The sequence below is a fragment of the Channa argus genome, chromosome 20 (assembly GCF_033026475.1).
Source record: "Channa argus isolate prfri chromosome 20, Channa argus male v1.0, whole genome shotgun sequence".
NCBI lineage: Eukaryota > Metazoa > Chordata > Actinopteri > Anabantiformes > Channidae > Channa > Channa argus.
Genome location: NC_090216.1, coordinates 14,912,263 through 14,940,216, shown reverse-complemented (window position 1 = coordinate 14,940,216; position 27,954 = coordinate 14,912,263). Strand labels below are relative to the sequence as shown.

At 41.3% G+C, this 27,954-nt stretch overlaps 1 protein-coding gene across 3 annotated transcripts; it reads left to right on the top strand.

Moving 5' to 3' along the window:
• On the top strand, window positions 1-27,390 carry ep300a (E1A binding protein p300 a). 3 transcript variants are annotated; one of them, XM_067487594.1, is made up of 31 exons: window positions 1-526; window positions 2,403-3,088; window positions 4,603-4,782; window positions 5,026-5,356; window positions 6,815-6,928; window positions 8,431-8,670; window positions 8,990-9,092; window positions 9,254-9,379; window positions 10,419-10,536; window positions 10,900-11,041; window positions 12,673-12,747; window positions 13,012-13,097; window positions 13,283-13,435; window positions 13,851-14,321; window positions 14,634-15,036; window positions 15,157-15,275; window positions 16,002-16,065; window positions 16,240-16,415; window positions 17,231-17,319; window positions 18,557-18,637; window positions 19,153-19,209; window positions 19,339-19,416; window positions 19,533-19,600; window positions 19,996-20,146; window positions 20,301-20,447; window positions 20,572-20,685; window positions 20,788-20,953; window positions 21,912-22,079; window positions 22,183-22,344; window positions 22,524-22,805; window positions 22,927-27,390. In XM_067487594.1, exons 1-31 carry the CDS (start codon window positions 433-435, stop codon window positions 26,032-26,034), a joined length of 8,352 nt encoding a protein of 2,783 aa, XP_067343695.1. In that variant the 5' UTR covers window positions 1-432; the 3' UTR covers window positions 26,035-27,390. The 3 variants fall into 3 exon arrangements, with proteins under 3 accessions (XP_067343695.1, XP_067343694.1, XP_067343696.1); XM_067487593.1 differs by having other exon boundaries at window positions 2-526; window positions 6,815-6,934; XM_067487595.1 differs by lacking the exons at window positions 1-526; window positions 2,403-3,088; window positions 4,603-4,782; window positions 5,026-5,356; window positions 6,815-6,928 and adding an exon at window positions 6,980-7,628.
• The last annotated feature ends 564 nt before the right edge of the window (window positions 27,391-27,954 follow it).

Sequence of the window (27,954 nt, the reverse complement as noted above, 5' to 3'; positions counted from 1 at the left end):
TCGCAGGCAACAAGCCTTTCAGCCCGACATTATCTTCATCCAGTCTCCGCTGGAAAGGAGGCAGAAATGACGGATGCAGCCATGGGAGAGTGTTTATTTGCATCCGAAGAGGCTGTGTAAGTTTAGAGGGAAGCCGCGGCGTATGTCTCCCTCTTTACTTTCACCGACCCCCTCCTCCTCCGCTGGCAGAAATTTATAAAGAACAAAAAATCCGACGAGGGAGGGAGGAGGGGGGTTGATATACGCCGAGGCTGAAATCGAGAGGCGAACCCAGGGAAAGAGGAGTAATTCGTACACGGGACCTTCCCCCTCTTAGTCCCTCAAAAGGAGGGGGGAAAAGTCGCAATATTGTAAACGAAGAGGAATGAGTTTCTAAAGGGGTGAAAACGCTTGCAGTTGTGGATACTTTATATATTTTTATTTCGACAAAATATGGCCGAGAACGTTCTGGACTCTGGCCCGCCTTTAGCCAAGAGGCCTAAACTCTCATCTCCGGCACTTTCCGCCTCCGCCAGCGATGGAAATGGCAAGTATTATTTTATTATATAGTTTGTTACAGTCTTGTTCAGTTAGTTTGTTAATTTTGGGCACCTTCGGTTCATTCGAACAGGGACGAAGACGCGGGATTATTCTTCTGTTTTTGTCGTAGCTTGCTAATGTTAGCGTGCTAGTAGTGAGAGTGTCAGACGTGACGACGAGCTCCCCCAGCTAGCTCGCATGCTAACAGCCATTTTAACCGAAGGTAGGTGTGTTAGCCTTTCGGCTAATGCCAGCCTGGCTAACTGAATGCGGGTCCTGAACTGTCGGTGCTGTGTCTAATGGCTAACGTTACTTCAGCTGGACCTCAGTTAAGCTCAAGGCCAGGTCAACTTAAGATAAAGTTGTAGGCGTTCCACAGTTGTACTGAACTGACAGTTAACCAACCCTTGTTCAGTTATTTGAGTTTTTAAGGCTTCTAGCGTCTCATCAGTGTGTTGTTTTGCCCCACCATAACCCTCCTCCACCAACGTTTGTTAGCTAACGTTGCTGTTATTAATATTGGAGAAACCATAGTTTGTCGATGGTGCTAGTGTTGTTGGAGAGCTCAGTTTTAGGCCCACGGGTCCGACTTATTGTTAAGCTCAAACTGCCATTGTTGGTGTGTTTTCTGTGGATGGCGTGTGGCACCAGCTGGAATAGTGGCCTGAGAACAAAACTGGTTCATGGACAAGCATCGTGTCCAGTCAGGTTAGCAACCAAATAACGTTACATCTCTAACAAACAAATTCATCGCTCAGGTTTTAGTACTTAACCAGTCACTCAGTCATTTTACTGTGGACAGCTGCATCTTAAGCTGACTGCCTAGCTTCTGATTGTCAGTGACAGTCAGCATGGGTGGAAAGGGTCTATCAGGGTTAAATCGTTTAGTCTTAGCACACATTTGTGCCTGGCATGACACAATTCGCTGTCAAGCAAAGGCTTTGTATATGAGGATGCAATTTATCAAATGTGTTGTCTCTTAAGGTGAATTACACTGCCAGTTCATTCACAGATGTTTGTATTTATATTCTCCTAACTTATGAAATTAGTTTAGAAAAAGTGTTTGTTGAATAGGACTTTAGTATTTCGATCTAGTTTATTAAAGGTTATCACTGTAAGTGCAGATTGCTTTTATTGCAGCTCTGTCTTTTAATATAGTAGCACTTTAGCAAAATCTCAAACAGTGCTAAATAAGCATTTCAGATGAATAGACGTGAGAGCATTTAGTTTGTAGCTATATTAAACAGTAAACATTGAGCTTTTGTGATCTGTTTTCTACTAAGAAAGTAGCTCAATGAACTAGATGTCTTACTGATGTTGCTCTATAGATTTACAAGAAACGTTGATTTATGGAAGAACACAAATCAAGACAAAATGTATCTCTACCGTTGAAGGTTGGAGAGATGGCTAAAATGTAGACTGTTGAACGTAGTAGATACAGGGTAACAGTAAGGATGCATCTTTGCTGACTTGGCTTCATTTTGTAATGGCTATGTCTATAAAACTGTTTGTCATCCTCTTCTCTGTCTGCAACATACTCACTTTACTGGTGAGAGATTCACTATGTTAGCAGGACAGGTTGGTGTATGTGTTTGCATGTATGGTTGTCCAGTCAGCTTCACACACAAGTTCTTCTTTATCTCACCAAAAGGTGAATGCTCAGTTGTGTTGTTAAAAAACTGGCCAAACACCTTTTTAAACAGTTTTTATCAGTTTTTAATGTCAAGCATGCAATTGCATTTTCACTCTGTCATGCTGATAAAGGATTATACCAGCTTAACATAGCTGTGGCCCTTTTTGTTCCCTTGCTCATTATCTGTTTTTTTTTTTTTTGTTGTTGTTGTTTTTTTCCCTTGTAATTTTCTATTTCTTTACCATTTCAGATTTTGGCTCACTGTTTGACTTGGAGCATGATTTACCAGATGAGCTCATCAGCTCTAATGAACCAGGCCTGGTCAATGGCGGAGACCTCAACCAGTTGCCCAACACTCTGGGAGGACCTGCAGGGATGGGTCCTGTTGGAGGCAGTGGGGGGGCAGGAATGGGTCTTGGCCTTGTCCCTGGAGGAGGTCCTGGTGCTGTTGGTGGGGGCCAGGATGCTGTGGCTAAGCACAAACAGCTGTCTGAGCTTTTACGTTCAGGGGCACCAACCTCGACCCAACAAGGGCATCAAGGAGCCATGGGCAGCCCAGGAGGCCCCGCCACCATAGGTCAACACCTGGCAAACATGAAGGCATCCCCTGGCCAGGGGCCCCAGGCAATGATGGGCCAGGTGCAGCAGCACCTCTCTTCTCAGCAACAGGCTAACATGATGCAGCAGCAACAGAACGCTGCTGCTGGAATGATGGGTAGCATGAACAGGGCCATGGTGGGAGCACAGCAGAAAAGCAATAATGGACAGCAGCAGCCAGCCATGATTGGGAACCAGGTGATGAATGGGTCCCCCAGAATGGGCTTTGGAAATCAGGCGATGGGGGGAAACGGCAACATCGTAGCTGAGACGCTACAGCAGCACGGACCTGGGGGCCAGGCTGGGATGAGAGGGCAGCAACCTGGAGCAATGAACAAGGTTGGGACTCTTTTATATTTTTTCATGTTGACATGGTTTTATATGAACAATTTCAGTTGTTTTGAAAATATAGATATACTTTAGATTTTAGGAAATGTAAAATTGTAACTGGCATATTAGATTAAAATTTCTCATTACTAGTCACTTATACTAGAAATTAATAGGAGTTTTATATGTTTAAAACCCTTTATTGCCATTAAAGGTATACAAGTCTCTGCATCATTACACCGATTTCATCACTTGAAAAGTACAGTATATAACAGCCAATATTTGCATAACTGATGATTTATTGTAGTTCATATGACCACATTTATTAGTTTGTTTTGTTACTCAAAAAGAAATGCTTCTTTTCCTAAACAAAATCAAAGTCGCACTTTTGGTTCTGTTGCCATTTCAACAGTGTTGTTTACTTGCTTAACCTTTACGTGGATTTGACGCACAACTATAAATCAAGCTTTATGCTGTAAATGAAGTGGTGCTTGTTCTGCTCTTGTGATTGCAGTGGTAAGCTGCTGCCGCTGAATAAGTGTGGCAGTGGAGACACTAGTGTTTAAAAGTAGTGTTTCTTGGTTTAGCATGGAAAGCAGTGAAGGTAAAATGCAGTGGAGCTTTAATGGGGATAGAAGCAATGATGAGATGATGAAAGTGAGGGATTCTGAAGAGTTAGGAAGTCAGGGGCTTACAGCTTGTCCCTTCAGGGGTCGCCACAGTGGAACGTGTTCCGCACATGGATTTGGCATGATTTTTGTACGCTGGCTGACCTTCCTGCCGTAACCCGCCCATTTTCTCGGTGCTCGGGATCGGCACCCAGGTGGTCCTTTGTGGCGGGGTGGGGCGACACCAGTTGGGGTAGGATTCAAACACGCTGCCTTCTGCATCCCAACCCAATGCTGTAGCACTGAGCCAGCAGGCACCTTTTCTGAAGTGTTAGTAAGTGATTAAAAAAAAAAAAAGACATTCAAATAACCTCTTCCATATGCAGGAAGAAAAGGGGAACTATTCATGTAAGGTTGCTCCCACGCACTTGTAGTTACTATCTGGCCTCCCGGTGTCAAATCTTTGTTTACGTATGTTTTACATTATTTTCTAATGATATCATTCTTGGTGCTGTAATCTAAGAACTTAACTTATAAAAAGCGGGTGTCTTAATTGCCCTTTAGCAATAGGAAGGACAAGTAGTGAAAACATAATTTAATGCTCTTTTGTCTTTTAGTCATTCCCGTTAAAGCTTTCCTTTAACATTTGCTTTAATAGAGCTTATGGTCTGAGGAAATATTCACAGGCCCTGCTGCTGACCAATTAAGGTTAGATAGCTTTGGAAGACACTGAACGACAGGTAACTTGTATATGCAACAAGATAATGTTACGTGTTCTGTTCAAACACTGTTACTGATAACTTTAGTGAAATGTGGTTCCAGTTACACTGGTAATTGTTGGCCCTTTTCTGCTCTTTATTTCTGGTGATCAGTTGTAGTAATGATTTTTGTCTCCTTTTTTTGCCTCTGTGCTCCTAGATGGCGATGCTGGGGAACCCAGGGGCCCCTTTTGGTGGTCCTTATGCAGGTCAGGGGAATCAAAGTCTGGGAGTTGCAGGGCTGGGCCCTCCACTCCAGAACAAAGGTGCCATGGCCAATAACCTGGCCCAGTTCAGTGTGGACAAGAAGAACCAGGCTATGCAAGGGATAGCCACCATGGTAAGAAAATATAATCAGCAAAAGCTTTAATTAAAATAATTGCCTCATCACTTCTTTTTAATCTCTTCCACCTTTCCATTGCTTTGTATTTTTTGTTTCCTTTCACTTGGCTGAAACCTGTTACTGTAATTTTCAAACCCATTATTTTTCTCCCCTTTCCTTTTACTTTACTGTTCCCTGTCTCCCATTTGTTTTCTTTTATTATCCATGTCTCATCTTATTTTCTCTCACTTAACTTAACAGGGCTCCCAGCAGTCACAAACAGGTTTGGGTGGTCCCTCTGGTGCACCTGTGGGAGGGGGCCCAGGGATGGTGCCCAATGCGCAGACAGGCCTAGTTGGTCCCAGTGCCCATGTTTCTGCAGCATCTGCCGCAGCTGGTGCACCGCCCACAGCTGATCCTGAGAAGCGCAAGCTAATCCAGCAGCAACTGGTACTCCTGCTACATGCACACAAGTGCCAGCGAAGGGAGCAGGCCAATGGTGAAGTTCGACAATGTAACCTGCCCCATTGCCGCACTATGAAGAACGTCCTCAACCACATGACTCACTGCCAGGCTGGCAAGTCCTGTCAGGGTAAGGAGAAAGAACGCTACATGCTCTACACTCAATTTATAGCTTTGCTGTGTTTCTTTGTTGGTCAAACACGCATGTTCCAGTGATCAAGTACTATCAAGGATAAAATGGGAGTTAAGACTCAGTATGTTTAGAGTCATCCTTTTACATATGTAGTTAATCGGGGTGGGTATTAGAATCATTTTGTGCGGGTTGATGTATCAAGCCAGTTATGCAAATAGTTGTGACGTCATTGGTGTAAGGCAAGGGTCACCAAGATGGTGCCTGTGGGCACCAGGTAGCCCGTGGGCCTAATCTAAAAATACCTCACCCTAGCGCCACTTACCAATGAGCTTCATCTAATTTGCATTTTGTTGCTATTTTATTTTAATCACATTTGGTAGCTATTGTGAGAAATCATTAACATGATCCATGTCTTCTCATAGATGAATATCATTAATTTAATTAATTATTAATAAAAATGTATAATTAACGGTAAATTGAGCAAATTCGTTATTTCAAAAGTGCGTATTAAACTGGTAGCCTTTTGCATTAATCCGTAGCCAAGAAGAAGCTCTGTTTCAAAAAGGCTGGTGACCCCTAGGGTAACGTCATCACTATCATTAAAGATATTTGGGTACTTGAATTTTTACTTTTTTTGACATGTTTTAATATTGAGTTCATAATTCAAACTTTTTGTGGCATTATTTGAAATAATTTCTCAACCTGGTGCTAGAGCCATAGAAAGACTGCTTCAACCTGCATAATGGGTATTCACCTATGTTATTCAATATAGTAAAGGAACGCCACGCTTGGCTTTTTTTTTGGTGTTGGCTGACATATCTACCGCCTGCAGGCTTACCGTGTGTCTACTCATGACCAGAACAAGATGTTCTCGAAAGCAGGCTTTCTTTTTCTTCTTTTTTCTTTTCTGAGTACTGGACTTTTGGCAAAGAGCCATTCCCAAAGTTTACTAGAGGTGCGGTGGGGCTGATTAGCTGTTACAGCAGCGTGACAGTTTTTTTCTATGATAAGGGCAATATAAATAAACATAACGTTTTGGCTTTGCGTTCGAAAATTTGATGACGATAATAACGATTATAATAGTAAGAATAATGTTAACAAAATAATAATGACAGAAATGCAGTTATAAAAACCATTGTATTAGTCGATATTTGTTCACTTCACAGTGGACATGGCTAGTGTTGTTTAGTTTGAAACGAAGACATGAGGTACAATATTTTTTCTTTTTAAACGCAATAAAAGAGCTTAATCAAGAAGCATCAAGATTTAAGGATTTTTCTGTGTTTTATTGAGTCAGCAGCTCTTTTTAGGTAAAAGCTAAGCATCTCTAATTCCATAAAATCTTTTTTTCCCTTTTTTCCCTTGACCCCACTTTGTTTCATTTTTGTTCATTTTTTCCTTCTCCTATACCTCTTTCACAACACTTTCTGTCTTTCCACCGCTTTTCATCCTTAGTTGCCCACTGTGCATCATCAAGGCAGATAATTTCTCATTGGAAGAACTGTACTCGACATGACTGTCCGGTTTGCCTGCCATTGAAGAATGCTGGGGACAAGAGGAACCCACAGTGTGAGTGTCTGTATCTGACCAAACAATGCTATAGTTGCACATTCCTTTTTGATTATAATGATCTTATCATATTGTGTTGTATTTTTTATAATCTGTTTCACCCATTTTAAGTGCTTTTGCAAATATACTGTGATAGAAAGATATAAAGAGATTACAATATTTATGACAGTGCTGTTATTACAGCTGAATGATGCACTGCATTGCATAATACTAGAAAAAAATTCCACTGACTTGTTTTTTTTTTCTTTCTTTTTTGTGTGATATACACTTACCAATCACATTATTGGGTACACCTTGCTAGTAGCTAGTTGGACCCCCTTTTGCAATCAGAACTGCTTTAATTCTTCTTGGCATAGATTGAACGAGGAAACATTTGATAGATTGTCTAGATCAAGGGTGCCCAGTACGTCGATCGCAATCTACCAGTTGATCGCAATCTACCAGTTGATCGCAAAGGCATTGTGGGTAGATCGCACGGAATTAACAAAGTAGACTTCAGCCCATCATCTGTCCTCAATATGAAATTTTTCACTTGATTGACGCCCAGGGCAGCCAGTCTGACATCTGACTTTTTCTGACACATGTCACCGCGCATGCATACAATGGTGCCAAGTGCTGCACAACTCTAGCAAGCTAGCGAGATAGCATCCGGACTATGCATCCCTGGCTGATTCTATTCATTGCAAGTCATCAGAGTAAGGTATGACAAAAAAATTTAATGAGTTGTATTGTGCAATATGGGTTCATGTAGTTATGCAAACTACACCAACATATATTGTGCATAAAAAGAATTCTCAATATATTCATAAATATATTTTTTGTATTTTTATAGTAGGCAGATTATTTTGACTTGGTCATTTTATCAGTAGCTCACAAGCCCAAAAAGTGTGGCCACCCCTGGTCTAGATAATGTCTGCATGCCTAAATGCAGTGAGTTGATGCTGTGTGATTGGCTGATATTGATATTGAAGACCCTCCAGGAATTCACAATGCAACAGTAATTTAACCAATCCGCTATATATTATTTGCAACCTTGCAAATTAAAATGTCATGAAACGTATCATGCATCACAATTTTTCTTTGAAACGCTGATGTGAAATTGGCCATTTTAGGCTACAAAAACCTGAAGGAACTGATCTTTTTTATAAACACAATTGAGCAGGTCGACCCAATACAGTATCTGGTAGGTGTATAACATAATATGAAAAATACAAAACATTTCATTAACCTACTTGAATAGTTTGATTTGGATATAGAGCGATTGGGGTAATGTTTGTAATTAAAGCGCAACAGAGCTACACTCTGCACAATCCTATATTTTGGTATGCACAATAAGGTAGTTTGATACACTCAGTAGCTCACCATGAAAGTCCACAAAGTAACTGCTTAACAATAACATTATCTGACGTTTGATAAACTGGTGAAGAACGATTCACACATTGCAATGACTGTGCCGAAATGATGTATCTGTTTGCCCTAATCTGTTTTGTCTTACCTCACAGCTCTACTTGGCGGAGCCAGTGCCAGTCTCGGCAGCTCTCTTGGGGCAGTACCTGGTGGCCAACCAAGTGCTCCCAACCTCAATCCACAAAGTCAGATTGACCCCAGCTCTATAGAAAGAGCTTATGCAGCCCTGGGTCTCACCTATCAGGGCAACCAGATCCAGACTCCAGCTGCCCAGCCCAATATGTCCAACCAAGGCCTGCAAGGGCAAGGTGGAATGAGGCCACTAAACCCTATGGGTGAGTTAGCTTGACTTTTGACACTGGAGGTAGCTAGGACAATATCTTAAACATTTCTGAGTAAGAAAATTGTATAATGAATTAGATGCTTTAAGGGAAACTATGAAAAATTATGAGATAAAGTGCCTTTTAAAATATGAGGTGAAAATTAAGGGAGCCCTAATGTGCGGATCAGCACCTCTGTATCCTTTGATCGCATGTAGCTTGCACACATAATAAGGTACATAGCTGTGAGCAAGGTATATAATTTTATTATTATTATTATTCGACAGGAAATGTAAGGAATATAAATTTAGATAAAATTTCTTCCCATATATAGGTGCAAATCCAATGGGGGTTAACGGAGGTGTTGGTGCTCCACCTCAGAACCAACAGAGCCTCCTCCAGGATACCATGATGCACCTGAATGTGAACAACCAAGGGTAAGCATATCATAACATGCTATTTAGTAAGTGCCCTGATAAGCACCTATTAAAGCAAAGAACTTTAGCCTTTTACTCAGTTCTACATCAGATATGCCTACATACTTACGTTGTTTTTAAGAAGTAAGTCCTTACAGTGATGCCTTCCCTGTTTCTTCCAGTCTGCTGAATGATGCTGTTGGGGGCAGCAACCTTCCCACAGCAGCCCCTCCCTCTGCCACAGGCATGAGAAAAAGCTGGCATGAGGACATAACACAAGATCTACGAAACCATTTGGTACACAAACTGTAAGTATTAAAGAACAACTCTATGCTAAATAGTATTTTGCAAAGCATAAATGAAGATTATTAATTTAAGGTATGTTAACAGGTTTGATTTTTACAAATCTGTTTAGATTTAAAATTTTAGTGCGACATCCCGATACCACTTTTACCCAGATAAAGTAAAAGTATAGTGCATTCAGAAAGTATTCAGACCCCCTTTACTTTTTCAATTTTGTGATGTTGCAGCCTCATTTCAGATTAATCTATCTTCAGAACCCCCTAATGACAAAGTAAGATCAGAATTTTAGACATGTCTGTAAATTTATTAAAAACAAAAAGGAGGGGATATGAAGAAAACCCAGATTTAGGTTGACCTCCTGGAGATTCGTGGCCAACTCAGACTGTGGAGATTCAGAGGAATGTGGAGGTAAAAAATAATGTGCACTTCAGGTAAAGCTCTTGTTACTGTAGATGTAGATGTCAGTTGTCACCAATGTTGGTCAATATTGGAGATGTTGAAAATAATCTTTATAAATATAGGAATGATTGTAACCACAACCGGACGTTATAACTTTGTATCAATAAATATATGAATAACTTTCATTATAACCAATGCTATCGGAGAAGTACACAAGGGCAATATCAAACCTAAATCCTAAATTTCAGTAAAGCTGACTGATTGTAATTTTCCCCCCACACATAATTGGCAGTAGTGTTGGCACGTTTTCAGGGCCATTTATTTCCGCTCTCTGACAGGAAAAGGCAACTCTTTAGTTTAACAAGATACTTTACAATACAGTATGAACAGTACAATTAACCAAGGCAAACAATAAAGGTGGGACGGTGCTGGCACTTTTCAAATAGATGCCATGCCCCCCCTGGGTAAAGCCTTGCAGAAACTTATTCAAAAAGAATATATTTGCTGTTTAGATGACATATCAACAGAAATGACACATTGTATTTTAGTAATACTTGGAGACAGAAGTTAACAAATGCAATAATTTTTGCCTCCTTTCCCTATTTCTCCTTCTTTTGCTTCTCCTCACTGTTCTCCTACCCACAGTGTTCAGGCCATCTTTCCCACTCCTGATCCTGCTGCCCTCAAGGACCGTAGAATGGAGAACCTGGTGGCCTATGCCAGAAAAGTTGAGGGGGATATGTATGAGTCAGCCAACAGCAGAGTAAGTTTGTCTTTCTTTTAGCTTGTTGTTTTGCTCAAAAAGGGAGATTTACATTTGTCTTTTTACAACCAGCTGCTCTTTAGTAATAGGCTCTTTTTCAAAAGTGAAAAATGTCCCGGCTCACACATAATTTTGGCATGTAGATGTATCACTAGGTTAAGTACTAAGTTATTGCAGCTGATAAGCAAAGGTTTGTCTCACCAGTTCTAGATTCTAGTTCTGGGTTAACTTTTGTTTTAGTTTACACATCTCAGATAGTCATGCACTAGACTTTTTTCATTATTATTTAATTTCTTGTTTAAGGAGCACTGTTGTCTATTTTTGAGATGTTCATCCGCTTTAACGCCCCTTTCTTTTTGACAGGCTGAGTACTATCATCTGCTAGCTGAGAAGATCTATAAGATCCAGAAGGAGTTGGAGGAGAAGAGAAGGACACGGCTCCAGAAGCAGGGTTTGGGCCTTGGTCCTGCTGGCATGGCTCAACCTCCGACTGGGCTGCCTCCAAGTGAGTGGACATATGTAAACTTTGATGAACTCTAATGTTGTACACATTCTTCAGGGTTCGTATGGGTGCATGAAATCCTTGAATTTCAATGTTGTGTTTACAAGGCCTGAAATGTGGTTGAATTTTGAATAAGGTGCCTGAAAATGCTTAAAACAGTAACTGTGTCTTTCGCAATAAATAGCAGTGGGACTAAGTAGTTAGTTTGCTTAGTAATTAGAGAAATAAACTAGACTAAATTAAAAATGTTACATCTGGGTCCGCGTGTGACTGATCAATCAGTCTGTTTTTCATGTTTGACCCTGCCCCGCCCCCCCCCCCAACACACTGAGTCAGACATGACTACGCCAACATCCCCGGAAGGTTTTTTTTTTTTTTTTTTTTTTTTTTTTTTTTTAAATGAGCTTTGGTTTGAAAATAAAAAATACAAAACATGGAAAAAAAGAGTTGAGTACCAAATCGAAGCACGGCCTTCTGCAGAAAAGACCTACAGCTTTTCACCATGGGAGAGTCCACTCTTTGAGTTCACATGAGAGGTGTGTTGTAGTATAGAATTTTCAAGTAACGCTAGACCAACGTTACACGTACATGTTAATGTTTTGATGCTAACTGCTACCTGGCAGATTTGCAGGCTAGATCTTTGAGAGGCGTTGTGTGTTAATATGGTAATGCTAGTATTGCATGTCATTTAGGACTTGCTCAGTTATGATATATTCAATGAACGTACCCAACATTACTTAACAGTAAAGTTATCGTTAGTAACTGTCTGTAGATGAAAAGTTTAGCAAATGTTATAACCAGCAAAGTTATGGCTTTGTATGATATATAGCAAAGTGGAACAAAATGTTTTCGAATGGTTTACAATCAGCTCTTTTTTCTTAAGCCTTAATTTAGTTTCTTATTCATTTTAAATAGCATGGCCAAAACATTAGAACCATGTCTTAATATAATGCACTCCAGTACGAATCAACCACCAGCTATGACCTCAATAATAGACACAACAGCAAAGCTGTTGTATTGTATTAAATTGCACAGGTGGTCATAATGGTATGTGTGATTAGTGTGTAATGCAACTTTTTGCTTTGCTTGGCACTAGTGTTAATGCTGTTTTATTTTTCAAATCAAGTTTTGCTTTGATTTGAAAAATACAAAGACAAATGTTCCTACTTTTTATATTTTTCAGTAATACATTTATTGCGAATTATTTGTCAAGTGAGTGTTTATTTTAATTTCTTGTATTATAAAATTACTTTTGGTTGTTTATAGCACAATGCCATGTTTTTTAAATATGATTTTTAAAGTGATAATCACAGCATTTATCTATTTGTGCAAATATCTAATTTACCACAACCTCAAAGTGCTGGAAAAGCTTGAAAAATGACGTTGAAGATGCTTAAATTGGACTTATAAGGTGTATGAACCCTGATTCTTTGATATAATTTATTCTCACAGAATTCGAAATTCTAACATTGTTTTCCTGACCAAACAAATAGTAAAATGGATGTAACATTTCAGGGATTACACAGACGTCTGTGTACATGCTTGGTTTGGGCATTTCCCCATCTCCCACCCTAGACCCTAGTGTGAATAGATGACAGCTTGATTTTCTTAATCTCCTGCCTCTGCTGTTACAGATGGTCCTCTCCCTGACCCATCAATGGTGCGGCCACCTGGGCCTAATCAGATGGTCAACAGGATGCAAGGGCCAGGTAAAGAGCTATAACATATTATCTGTGTACCGTGGAACCAAAATGACATAATGTAGGTGTTGTATCCGCCTAATTACCACTTCCAACATCTTTCATAGGTATTGCTTACTAGTATTTGAGCGGAGACTTTCCCTAATCTTGTAACCGCACTTTGTCCATTTCACACTTCCACAAAGTATAACATTTTTTATATCCCACATAAAATGTTATACAGAATCTTAAGAGTCTCTTTTTTTTTTTTTTTTTTTTTTTTTTTTGTGTCAGGTATGAATCAGTTCAACCAGATGGGTATGCAGGGTATGGGCCAGAGGTCGACGCCTCCTCTTCCCATGGGAGCAACTAGCAACCAGGTCACTACTGAAGCATAGTTTTGTTGTTAATGCACCTGTAAACAATTATTTTTCATTTTAGGGCATGCACCGTTTTCCAGAATGAATTCTTAAAAACTACTTGCACTGCACTGTTTAGACTGCTCATCACAAACATTTATGGAAGTTTTTCTAAGAACCCTGAACATGCCTTTTTAATCCTCTAGATGGGAATGGTTGTACCTAGAATGGGTCAGCCCAATGTCAACCAGCTGCAAAACCAGTATTTGTCCCATGGTCAGTTCTCTGGCTCAGGAGCGGGAGTTGGAACGGCTCAGACTGGGATGGCCCAGTCTGGAACACAAGCAGGCATGACACAGGTAAAGTGGCCTGCAGGTGTTTGACACCTGACAGTTGTTTTTAAAGCACAAGGTGTTTATTTACTTTTTAAAGTCTTCTGTATTAGAAGAATTAATATAATTATAAATCAAAAGTTTACAAAAGTACAAAACTGTAAAATATCAGTGTTCTATCAGTCATTACACAGTACAGCAAGTTGAAGCATCCTATTTTAAAAAAATGCAAATATGAAACACAAAATAGGCTAAAACCTAAGAATGGTCTTGTATCATATGCTGTACACTTAAGAACAATCAGTTTAATTAAATTTTCACAACAAATATCCTGTAAGTGAAAACTTACTCTTTGTGAAACCTGTTTTTGAATGATGCCTTTTTTTATTGACCTTGCTTGTGTGCACTCTTTCTATGTGTCCTCCTCATTTTCTGTTCTCAGACACAGATGGCCCAACCTCCCTCTCTTCCAGTTGCTAGCCCTCTAGCGCAACCAGGTTCAGCCAGCGCACCTAGTGGCATCTCCACAGTGGGGCCAATAGGCCCCCAGAGTGTGGGTGGTGGTCCCAACTCCGCTATTGGAACAACACTTTCTTCAATGACTCCATCTAACACAAACCAGCAACCCAGCTCCATTCCCCATTTGGGAGCCTCGCGTGTCAGTTCGCCCTCTCCTGCTCACAGCCGATCACCTACCCCTCACCAAACTCCACCCAGACTAGGTGGATCTCAGACTCCACAGCCCCACACCCCTAATGCACCACAGCTTGCTCCACCTCCAGCCCCTCAGCAGAATCAGCTTGGGCAGGGGCCCGGTTCCAACAAGCCCCTCCAGCAGCAGCATATAGGTCAAGCTGGTTCGACCACTCCTTCTCATCCTGGACTGGCCTCCAGCTCTGCACCTCGCACTCCAGTCAGTATGATTTTTAGCATCAAAAATTTGATCTCCAGTTCACCGTATTTATACATATATTTACCACACATTTCATTCTTCCTGGACCAGCAGCTCATGTCCTTCAGTGTTGTTTACTCATGCTTTTCTAAATAAAGTACCACTTGGAATTTACAGAGACAACATTTTTACCATCTATCTACATCATGGATGTTACGCCAGTTTTTAGGACCCTTTGTCTTTAGTGTATCTTCTCATTTGTTTGTTCATGCAACACTGTGTTATTGTTACTTTTTCCATGTACCTGAGTTTTCTCATTATCTTTCTCTCTAGTTGTCTCAGAAGGGTTCATTCCAAGCCGACAGTCAGGCCTTGACTCCAGCCTCTGTCAGCAGCCTAGACACTTCCTCCCACCAGCCTCACTCAAACACTTCAGCTGCCAACCTTGAACCCAAAAATGAGGTGAAGCAGCAGGATGACGAAGAAGAGAGCGACAGTGGCAGCTGTTCCAAAGGAGGGAAACTTGGCATCATCAAAATGGAGGAAAAGCCTGTAAAATCAGAAATGAAAAAAGAGGATTGTTCTGGAGAAGGAGGTAAAGGTGTTCCAATGGACACATCAACAACAACGCTAGCAATGGGCATGAAGACAGAAGACAGGAAACCAGAGGTTAAGGAGATAAAAGAGGAGGAGACATCTGGGGCAGCTGTACCACAGGCCCCAGTGAAAAAAAAGAGTAAGGACTTCTGTATCACGTGGACCTTTTCTAATTAACGTTTTTACAAATTCACCATATATTGTTGCTGGTTACTTTTTATCTTTTTTAATTTTAACTCTGATCTCAATTTCTTCCCAGTTTTCAAGCCAGAGGAGCTTCGGCAAGCACTCATGCCCACTCTTGAATCTCTGTACAGACAAGACCCAGAGTCTCTGCCCTTCAGGATGCCTGTGGACCCACAACTGCTGTGTATACCTGTATGTATCCTTTCTGAGGCTGAGCTTATTTTACTCTTCTGCCATGCATGCTGCCCAGCCAAAAAAGTTTGATGAGCTTATGAATGAATTGTCACAACAATGATGGAATAGTTAAACCCAGTGGGAAACTTTGGGATGTGATGGAGGAGACCTTACAGTGGTTTAGGGTGGCCAGGCCAATGTAATTTAATGATGATCCCTGCTTTTCAAGCTGCTTTTCCAGTATTCCCCCAGATGACATCATCTGAACTGTAAATGATCAAAAACGTCTTTAGGTGATGTCATCTGGAGGAGTTTTTCAGCTAGAAGCAGAAAAATATTTTAATATATGGAAGTCAAAGGGATGTTTAATACCATTCATGTACATTTACACCCTAAAATAAAGGCATAGAAAGCAAGTTGATAATTGGTGAAGTCACCCTTTAACCACTGCAGAAAATATCCAGTGGACTGCTTTATTTAGTTATTTGAAACCAGGTAGTATTTAATATATTTATTTATTATTTATTCATTCATTCATATTTAGTTTTTTTTGTTTTTTGGCCAGGCAGTGTGGAACCTTTATTCCCTTTATCCGTATTTGTAGGAGTTCTTCTTGAGAACACAAAATGTACTTGAAACAAACTAACACTGTTCTGTATTTCTCATTACATAATTAACTTATACAAAACTCTGACAAAAGTGTTATCTGCTCAACTTTGACACTTGCACATTATGATGTTGCAGGACTATTTTGACATTGTAAAGAATCCCATGGACTTATCAACAATCAAGCGAAAGCTAGACACAGGTTTGTAGTTGTTGTTAAGGTTTACATGATTTGATCATTTCTGGGAAACAGTGTATCACAAACTTTACATTTGTTCTTAGCAAGATTATTCAAATTTGTAAGATTTTTACTTTGTTTAATTTTGCAACATTTATATTGACTGTGTGTTCACCATGCTTTTTCTTTTGGTTGTAGGTCAGTACCAGGATCCCTGGCAGTATGTGGATGACATTTGGCTGATGTTCAACAATGCCTGGCTTTACAATCGAAAAACATCCCGAGTTTACAAGTATTGCTCCAAGCTTGCTGAGGTTTTTGAGCAAGAGATTGATCCTGTCATGCAGAGCCTCGGCTACTGCTGTGGAAGAAAGGTGAGACAAAGTGCTGCATATAAACCTAAATGGCTAGAAATATATGTTGGCGAGGAGCTTATTATAAGTGTCTATGATAATGTTTAAAGTTAAGATGCATGCATTCATGCATGATAAATAATCTTTGGCATTTACTGACTATTTGTCATATGCACCAAATGTTTTTTTGATTTAGAAATGGGATAAGTATAAAGAGCTACTTGTTTGGTTGATATCTGAAAGAAGAAGAACTGCATTTATTTCTTTGTATTGCTGCCAGGCCTGTTACTTTGAAAGGAAATGTAGTTTAGTGAAAATATGTGTGAATAAGTTAGATTATCTGTTGGAAAGTTTCAAGTTTATTTCTGTTGAAGAAATTAACTCTCCGGTTTGTCATCTGAAAATGGAGGCACTGAAGTAAGTTCAGCTAAATTTGTCCTTGGGCATAGCGCCGCTGTATATCGAATTTCAGCTCTCATTAGACTCTATTTTTGGTTTTGGAGATAAATAACAAAACTGATTCGCTCTTAACTCGAGAAGCTGCCTGAAAAGTTGAATTCTAACAGCGATACAAAGTAGGGCTAGAAGTAGCTATACTTAATAATTATGCATTTATTTGGACAATTAATAACAAAACCATAGTATCACAGTATGGTTAAACTGAAACTTTATTTATCTTTTTGGGAAGTTATGTATGTAAGTTCATTGAATTTCCATCATGTGCAGTATGAGGTCATTTAAATTACCACTGCCAGCTTATACTAAGTCTCTAGTATTACCGTTGTCCGTACTGATGTTAATACGTGCTCCATGTTTCTTTTGTTTCTGTCCACCAGTTGGAGTTCTCTCCTCAGACACTGTGTTGCTATGGGAAGCAGCTTTGCACTATTCCCCGAGATGCTACTTACTTCAGCTACCAGAACAGGTATGGAGGGAGGGAAGCACCCAAGTAATAAGGGGTAGAGTGATGCCAAGATGGATGGAGGAGTTAGTAAAATAGAAAGGATTATTTGATTTGATTTAAATGGAACATGTATAAGAATATTTATTAAATCTACTTGTACCCTTTTAAGAGAAAGTGAGACATGAGTGTTCTCTTGATTTAATTTTATGTTCGTAAACACTCCACTTCATGTCCCCCCCCCCCCCCCCCCCCCCCCCCCCCCCCCCACCTTTTTAAAACATTTATTATTATACCTTCATGTGATTTCTAATGTACTGGCATTTTAACAGTCGGCCCTCCTGTTATATTTTTTAAGTTGATTATTTCAAGATGCTGATCTTTGAAAGAATCTATGGAAAGAGCAAGTGTATGTGTTTATTGAAAAAAAAAAAGCTTAATTGACCAAGAAGACACCTTGTTTGAAATGTTCATGTTTCGAAATCTCTGCTCAATGTATGAGATTTTCTTTAAGGATCGGTAATGTTTGATACATTTTGTTGCTGCTATTTGAACATGTTGACCTGTGCCTTTAAAAAAAAAAAAAAAAAAAAAAAAAAGGCCACACTGCTTCTATCTTAAATGTTCTGCCTACACTTTGTTTTAATCACACACAAAATAACCTTAGAGCTGGAATGCAAAAGGACCGACTTTAAAATGAACTGCTTGAAGGAACGGCCGAACAGTTTTCTGTGCTTATTTGTTCATAGTTGTTCACTGTCTGTAATATGTCTTATGCTCCAACTTCCTGCTCCCGTTCCCTCTTACCTTTTAGCTCCTATTGATTCTGTTCCTGCTCTGTTAGCTGTGATGGTGGTGGTTGTTGCTCATGCTGTCCCATCCAAATTGCTAATCTGTGCTTTGCCTTGGCTCTCTGCTGCGTGTTGTCTTGGATGTCTGTCTTGTCATGTTCCTGGTCCATGCAACTTGTCTGTCCTCGCTTCCATTGGCTGTGATATCAACATTGGCTTGCTTTTGCCTTGAACAAACATCCACCTCCAAACCCATCCCCTCATCCCCTCACCCCTCAAATTTATGACTGGCTGTTGCGATGACGACTTGCTGCTGTCCTGTGCTTCTGCTTCCTGCTTGCTCCGCTTGTGGCACCCTGTCTTGCCCATATCCTTTACCATTTGGTGACTGCCCTCCCATGCGCTGTCTGTCATTGGCTGTGCTGTGGGGAATGGTGTAGTTCACCAAAATTTGGGCTTCTCGCTGACAGGTACCACTTCTGCGAGAAGTGCTTCAATGAGATTCAGGGGGATATGGTTTCCCTCGGCGATGATCCCACGCAGCCACAGACGTGAGTATTACGTCATTTACCAAGGAAGATGAATTATAAAATCCATAAGAAAAGTAGTCAAACTGATATTTTTAAAACATTTAGTTTGATTAATTAACAAGCTCGCACGTTCAGCTACTCTACGCATCCCTATTCTTTATTTATCTAAATCTTTCCTTTTTTAGAAGTTCTAATGTATGTCAAACATGTAACAATTATCAACATTATCAAGATGAAAACTGATTAAAAATTTACCAGTATAGCAAATAATAGTGCTGACACTTTGTTTTGTTTTTTGCATATTAGAAAGCACACCATTTCTTGATACAGAGTTCCCTAATGTTTTGCTGTATAATAGTTAAACTAATTGTCAGTCGAACTAATACAACCAGTAGTTTAAAGGTCTCTCACAATGTTGAAGCATAGTGCAATTATAGTCAGAAACTCTACAGCACTTTTGAATTGAAGTCTGATGGAATAAAAGTTTTACTTGCTGTGTTTCGACAATTTCTTCACAATGTTTCTTATATTGTTAGATCCATTAATAAGGATCAGTTTGAGAAAAAGAAGAATGACACACTGGACCCTGAATTGTAAGTTAATCGCTTACCAAATTTGGATTATTCCCAATTTCTTTCAAGGACTTCGGGTATTTGGATTTTAAAATCTATTCGTTTGTTTTTTGTTTTGTTTTTGTTGTGTTTTTTTTTTTTCTCCTTTAGGTTCGTTGAATGTATAGACTGTGGGCGCAGAATGCACCAGATTTGCGTCTTGCACAATGAAACAATCTGGCCATCGGGGTGAATAATTTTTCTATTCATTGTCCTTGTGAAAGTCCTAAATTCATTAATGTAATTTCTTTTTACCTAATTAAACTGACTTTTTTTTTTTTTTTGTTCTTTTTGCTATGATATAGTTTGGTTTGTGACGGTTGTTTAAAGAAATCAAATAAGACGAGGAAAGAAAACAAATATTCGGCCAAAAGTAAGTGACATTGATTTAATCTTTTTTTTTTTTAACAGAAAGTTTTATAGATCCCTTTTATAGACTGGTATACTGAATGTATGTTCACCTTCGTGATCTATTTAAATAAGATGTCATTTACTGATTAAAGACTGTATGTTCTGAAACCATAGTTTACCCATGTTCATACATGTTTAATCAAAAAATAAATAAATAAATTGATAGTCATGTTTTCTTCGGACATATTTTCACCGCTTACCCAGTCCTATACACAGACATAAATAAAAAATATATATATTCCGAATGAGGTTTTAGTTTGCTTAGTTCAGTTTACATTTTACCCAGAGCTGCTTTTTTTTCTTTTACAGTTTGGTTAATACAAACTAAAATCAAATATCTGGCTCTTTCCCACACAGGGTTGCCCCAGACAAAGTTGGGCTGTTACCTGGAAACAAGGGTGAATGACTTTTTAAAACGTCAGAGCCACCCGGAGTCTGGAGAAGTCGCCATTCGTGTCGTCCATGTCTCTGACAAAGTGGTGGAGGTTAAACCAGGCATGAAGTCCAGGTATAGGAAGTAGAAATGGTTTAAAAATATATTTCTGCCAGAAATGTAGAAAAACTGAAAGGAAGTTTGACATCTTTCATTAATATTCAGGCAATGTAGAATGGATTTTAGCAGTGTATCAAGTGTAAGTTGATACTCTTGTTTTGGTCTTCAGGTTTGTTGACAGCGGAGAGATGTCAGAGTCTTTCCCATACAGGACAAAAGCCCTTTTTGCTTTTGAGGACATTGACGGAGCAGATGTCTGTTTTTTTGGTATGCATGTTCAAGAGTATGGGTCTGACTGCCCTCAGCCTAACCAGAGGTAAGGACCACCACTGTAGTATAAACCATAATAGTTAACCAAGTAATTTTTTCCTATAGAAAAACCTAAATGATCTTAAATTCAGTCTCAGCAGATAATAATATCTCCCCTTTCACACACTCAGGCGGGTGTACATCTCCTACTTGGACAGTGTACACTTCTTCCGTCCTCGTTGTCTGAGAACAGCAGTGTACCATGAAATCCTCATTGGATACTTGGAATATGTGAAGAAATTGGGGTGAGTTCTGCTGCTAAAAGACAACATTTTATTCTGTCCCATGACAAAATGTATTTTTATTGATCTATAAATTCATCATGCTCATTCTTGTGTCCTCCCCAGCTACACCACTGGCCACATCTGGGCCTGTCCACCTAGTGAAGGTGACGACTACATCTTCCATTGTCACCCTGCTGATCAGAAGATCCCAAAACCCAAACGACTTCAGGAGTGGTACAAGAAGATGTTAGACAAAGCTGTGGCAGAGCGGATCGTGCACGACTACAAGGTAGAGAGGAAGGATTTAACTTCACGCTTGTGTTTTAGAGGGTAAAGATGTTTGGCAGTCTAAACCAGTACATATTTGGATAGTTGCAGATCTGTTGTTCTAAGCTGCTGTTAGGCTGGAAACAAAAGACGGTATAGTTCTCAATTTTCAGTAAGGTATTCAAAGAACTGTGCTTAGGCTGTAGTCCTAACCCATAGGGCCCCGTTTGCAAGGGCTTAAAAGTAAATGGATCCTTGTTTAAAAAAACAATATCTGGTTCATTTGAACAATAGTTTACGCACAAAATAGCTCACTTGTTGCTCAGAGCAGACGAAGATATTCCACCTGTTCACTTTTAAGGACTCTTGAGTTGCTTTGCTGTGTATTCAGGATTTTTTGTCCTGCTCTATGATGACATGTTGTCCAGTGAAATTTGATGCCTTTGGTTAATTTTAGCAGACAGAGTGCTCGATTCCCCGATATTGAGTATTGTGAAGGACCATCTGCTTATCCGTTCATTGACCACTAGGGGGCTGGGCAGCATAAAGCAGACCAGACTTGACTTTTTCAAGAGTGACATCTGCACTTGGCACTTAATCTGTGCCAGCTTTCACATTTGACAGAATAAAACATGCATGGCTTTTTCCTGTTTTAATCCAGTTAGTTTTATTTTTTTAAACCCGTTTAAAAATGGACCAAACGATAAACACTTCCTCTAAACGGGATGGATTGTTCCAATCCTACTTTTCTCTAGGCTTGTTGTCTATACTAATGTAAAACTAATCCAAGCTGAGACTTAGCACTGTAAAATTTTTAGTTTTTTAAAACAAATGTGTTAAAGCAGAGAGCCTGAACGTATTAAAGTATTAAAATATAGTCTGGGATGAATGTCAGTGTAAATTGGTATAGCTTCTGGCAACTACTGATTTAGTTTGTGTCCACAGAAAACATTAACTGTCATTTCAACCTGCCCCTAAAGGATATCTTCAAGCAGGCGACAGAGGACCGTTTGACCAGCGCCAAGGAGTTGCCCTACTTTGAAGGTGACTTTTGGCCCAATGTGCTGGAGGAGAGCATAAAAGAGCTTGAGCAAGAAGAGGAAGAAAGAAAAAGGGAAGAGAACAGTACTTCAAATGAGAGTATTGACGTAAGAATACTGTGGTCTATTATGTTTCTTATAGTGTCAATATAAAATTGGAAGACCCTGCCCCTCTTGCCGTACTGATTATTGCCTGTCATATCTTGTGCAGGATACAAAAGGGGACAGTAAAAATGCAAAGAAAAAGAACAACAAGAAGACAAGTAAGAACAAGAGCAGTCTTAGCCGAGCCAATAAGAAGAAGCCAGGGATGCCCAATGTCTCCAACGACCTTTCACAGAAACTCTATGCTACTATGGAAAAACATAAAGAGGTACGAAAAAATTACCTGTGTAATAAGAGTGTCGGGCAACTTACTGATATGTGGAATAAGTGGACTTGAAAGTTGCATAGCTTACACGTAATATTTTCCAGATTCTTCTCTGAATTATGGCTGAAAAAAATCATTGAACTTTCCCTTAACTGTTCTCCTGTCTTTTTGTTCTCTCCTAGGTGTTCTTTGTGATCCGACTGATTGCAGGCCCCATGGCAAATGCCTTGCCTCCTATTACAGACCCAGATCCTTTGATGGCGTGTGACCTCATGGACGGCCGTGATGCTTTCCTTACATTGGCCCGGGACAAACACCTGGAGTTCAGTTCTCTGAGGAGGTCCAAGTGGAGCTCCATGTGCATGTTGGTGGAGTTGCATAACCAAAGCCAGGACCGCTTTGTCTACACTTGCAACGAGTGCAAACATCACGTGGAGACTCGCTTCCACTGTACTGTCTGTGAGGTGAGTCGGGCAGTGGTTGATAACAGACACACAATTGTTTGATTTATGTTTTTGTAGAACCTACTTATCTACTTGTCTATCACCTCTAAGCTAATCTAACAAAACCTGCTCCCCCTAACAGGATTATGATCTCTGCATCACATGTTACAACACTAAGGGCCACGAACACAAGATGGAAAAGTTAGGCCTTGGCTTGGATGATGAGAACAGCAATCAAACTGCTGCCACCACTCAGAACCCTGGAGACTCTCGTCGACTCAGCATTCAACGCTGCATCCAGTCCCTTGTCCACGCCTGCCAGTGTCGAAATGCTAATTGTTCTCTGCCGTCCTGCCAGAAAATGAAACGTGTTGTTCAGCACACTAAAGGCTGCAAGAGAAAAACCAATGGAGGCTGTCCCATCTGCAAGCAGCTCATTGCATTGTGTTGCTACCATGCAAAGCACTGTCAGGAGAATAAGTGCCCAGTTCCTTTCTGCCTAAACATCAAGCACAAGCTTCGCCAGCAGCAGCTGCAACACCGGCTTCAGCAAGCTCAGATGCTAAGGAGGAGGATGGCCAGCATGCAGAGAGTAGGCCAGCCTACTAATGGAGGAGCTCCTGGAGGCAATGGCCTGCCCTCTCCAGGAGCTAACAATGGAGCAACTGGTCCTGGTACCCCTACATCCGGGATGGCCACACAGCCTCCAACCCCACAGACACCCACCCAGGGGAATGTGCCCGCACTTCCACAGCAGCAGGGAGTTGGTATGGGTGGAATGGTAGGAATGGGAACTCCAGGTCAGCAACAGCAGATTCAGCAGCAAGGTGGAACCATACCCCCCCAACACCATATTCACCAGTTTCCGCCAGCGGGTGGAGGTGGAGGAGCAGGGTTGATGAACACCGCTCCTCAGATAATGCCTCAACTCCAGCATCCTCCTAATGTCCAGCAGCAGCAACACCCTGGTGGTTTGCCTCCATATAACCCCAGACAACCTGGAGCTTCTCCTCATCCCCAGTCCTTGGGTAAACCTGGACTGGGTCCCGCTACCCCACCGCAACAGCAGCCCACCCAGGGCCAGGGGCCAATGTCTGTACAAGGCCAGCAGCAAGGGCCCCCTCTAGCTGCTGTAGAGACTGCTCTAAAAATCCAGCGCTTAGCAGAGACCCAGAGACAGATGGCGCAGGCCCAAGGCCAGATCCGTGGCTTGGGACCGGGAGGGATGATATCCCCACACTCTCACCACCAGAATACCCAGGGCCAAATGGGCATGACACATATTGGAGCCCCAGGAATGCCTCCCCAGGCTCAGGGAGTTGTTGGCAGGACTATATTAGACCCACAGCCACAAGGAATGCTAGCAGGGATACAGCAAGGTGGTCCTCAGTCACAGTTGCCACCTCAAGTCCAGCAGACAGGTGGTGCACAGGTGCAGCCAGCAAACCAGCAGTGGGGTCCTGGGGGACCAGCTATAAACCCACAGCAAAGGCCAGGCATGATGGGGCACATGGCGCAGCAGCCGATGAATCAGCAGCAACAACAACCAGGTAACCGTGGGCTGATGCCGGTTTTAGGTGGAGGGGCACCTCCTTCAATAGCAGGTGGAAACCCAAACCAGGCAGCACTACAAGACCTTCTGCGAACTCTCCGTTCTCCAAGCTCGCCACTTCAGCAGCAGCAGGTTCTCAACATTCTTCGTTCCAACCCAACCCTTATGGCTGCTTTTATCAGGCAACGAGCAGCCAGGTATCAAGGTGCTCAGGGAGGTGGTGGAGGAGCAGTAGGCTCTCCACAAGGGGGCCCTGGTGTGCGGTTCCAAGGGGCTACTGGGCCTGGGGCTAACCAACCAGATGGACAACAGCAGGTTAATGTTAACCAGACAGGTCAGCCAGGGATGAACTTAGTTCAGGGAGGAGCAGGTGGTGGTAATATGACCACAATAGCTCAGCTCCAGCAGTTACAACAGCAGCAACAACAACAGCGCTCTGTGCTGCCTGGGAATCTACAGCAACAACAGATGGCTGCCCTGCAGCAGCAGCAACAGGGAGCAATGCAAGCAGGGCAACAGGGCAGTATGAATCCACAGTTGATGCTGTTAAGAAGATTGCAACAACAACAGCAGCTGCAACAACAACAGCAGCAGCAACAACTGCAGCAGCAGCAACAACAACAACTGCAGCAGCAGCAACAACTGCAGCAGCAACAACAACAACAACTGCAGCACCAACAACAGCAGCAGCAACAACAACAGATGGGGAACCATGGACAATTCCAGCCACAGCAAGGTCAGCAAAGCTTTATGCAGCCTGGTCAGGGACAACCAGGGATACCTCCCTCTTCACAACCCCAGCCTGGGGGTGGAGGTTTAGCGGGTTCACAGCAGCAAGGGGGGCCACAGGGTGGGCCAGGACAACTAGGCCAGCAGCAAGGCTATCCCAACCCTGTCTCACAAGCAGCACTTCAGCAAAGGTTTCAAATTCAGATGCAGCAACAGCAACAACAGAATACAATGGGTGGGCTTCAAGGTCAGGATGGAGGCCCTGGTGGAGGTGCTGGAGGACCAGGAGGACCTCCGCTCCAGCCTGGACAAGGAGGACCAGTTCAGGGACAACAGCAGCAAGGTGTAGTTGGTGGAGGGAGTGGTGGGCCCGCATTGCCACAGACAACCCAAAGCATGCTTCAACAGACCATCCACCAAAGGCTCTTGCAGCACCGTGGCGGGGGCTCTCCAGCCCAGCACAGCGGTCCCATGAGCCCCCAACAGCAGATGGCTCAGTCCCCCCACCATCTTCAAGGACAAGGAGGACTCGGTCCAGCTGGATCACTCAGCAGTCAGGTCAGGTCACCTCAGCCTTCGCCAAGACCTCAGTCGCAGCCCCCGCGCTCCAGCCCTTCCCCACGCATGCAGCCTTCCTCCCAACCTCAGCCCCAGCCCTCACCTCATCGAATCTCCCCACAGACACAGACTGGCTCGCCCCACCAAGGCCACTTAAGCCAACATCACCCCAGCATGGCACCACCCCAAGCTCCACAACCCCAGCAGCAAACGTTATCTCAGCAGCAGCCAGGTAGTTCTGTAGATCCCAGTCAGTTCAGTTCAGACCAAAACACCATCATGTCCCAATTAAGTGGGATGACAGGGATGCATGGTGGACAGGGGGGACAGTCTGACATGTTGGGTGGAAATAATAATAGCAGCAACAACAATAACCAGGAGCTAGGAACGAACGGTTTAGAGCATATTTAGCCTGGACTCCATGCAGTTTTTTTGTTTCTATGCTCTGAATCCTCCCAAATGACAAACTGCCATAAAAGGAAAGCGAGGCGGAACTGTGGCTTTGGGGTTTTAGAAGTTTTTATTTTTTATTTAAATATTTTTGTGATGTATAAATAAGAACTGAGGCTTCCTTCCAATGGGAGATGGAAGATGAATCTTAGAAGTCAAATGAATAAATTAAAACAATGATAAGTTATTGCTGTTAATATATATCTATATATTTTTGCCAATGTGTACAAAAAGGTGGAAGGGCAGTGTTTCAGGTTGAAGATATTTCTTCCTTAACTCTATGAAACAATATTTTTGGGGACTGAGAATTTTGCCTTTTTATGAATATTTTTAGGATTTTAAATGTGGTTAAAAATTAAAGTGAGTTGACACAATGTACTTTTTTTTTTTTTATGTTTTCTTCCTCGAATACCCAGTCATGATTGTATCTATTTTGGAAAGAGTATATTTTATTTATAAATTTATTTTTCCCCTCAGTGGATCACAAAACTAGCCTCAACATATCTTCCGTTACAGGGTCTTCTAGACAGCTTTCACAGCTATGTACATGTACAATTCACATACAAAGAATCCGTTTGTTTTTGGTTTTTTGCAAGGGTGCATTAAATGCCTTTTTTTTTTTGTGTGTGTGTGTGTGTTAGGGTCTGTAAGCTGGAATTCATCCTTAACAGTGTTGAAGGAGTTGGCAACACAGACTCTGGGTTTAGTTATATTAGCCAGACATTAAACATTAGCCAGTTTGGCAGAACATATTGAATTCCTTGCACCCTTGGGACACCTCCACCTTCCATTTTCAGTTATACTATGAATGTGCACACCTTTGTTACCCTGATCCCACTCCTGGAAAAAAAAATGGAGGAATGAATTTTTGATGGCTGATTGTCTAGCTGGAAGCGTATTGTACCTTTTATTTCTTGCTGGCCGACGTTAAAAAGGTTGTGTGTGTGTATATACATATTGTAATTTTGTTTATGAACTGTGACATAGAGGAGAGGATGTTGAAGTTGTTTTGGCGCTGCAGAGGTTTAAGAAAATCCTGCCTGTATCCTTAACCCCAACGGTTCAGGAGTCTTTTCTCTTTACCTTTGTGTTCCTCATTTTCATGCCTGCTTCTCAGCCACAATGTTTAATTCATTGTTAGTACTGTACAAAGTAAGAAATGGTGGACTTGGGTACTGTTTTTGTAATGAAAGTGAAAATGTAAAAAACAAAACAAAAAACTGTACATACTTTAACACCTTATGAGCAGAGAAGTTGTTTTCTGCTGCTTTATTTCCTCTCTTGTTTGAATGGATATTTGTTGTATCGGGGGGGGGGGGGAACAAAAAGCTACAGAAGTACTCCTGAGCTACTGTACAGTATTGAGATTTTTTTTGTAACAGGTACAGTGTGGGGTGTAGTAGGTCACAAGCACCAATGCGCCTTCTTCAGTGTATTTTTGACAAGGTTTTTGGGGAGGAGGGGGAGGGGGGGGGGGTGTATTGCAACAAATCACACACCTGAACAATCTCAGAACTTAAAACCTGCACGAATTAGAACTGAGTCAGAGGTTTATTACAGGTGTGAACTGAATGAGTTTAAATTTGGTCATTTAGCTTTTTATGGAGAGGACTGAAGACACAATACTCACATGCTCACTATTTTTCTCAAAGTTTTGACTTGCTGGGTATGGGGAGGGAATGCATCAGAACCAGGTGGCAATATATCTTGAGACTTATTTTATAAGAAAAAAACAAGGAAAAACTGTCTTTTATATATAGATATATTATTTAATTTTATTTTTTGGAAATAAAACTTGAAGCTACAGGAATTATTAGATAAAACATGTTTTGTTTTGTATTAAAGATGTTATGGTGATGCAAAAAGACACTGCGGACAGTC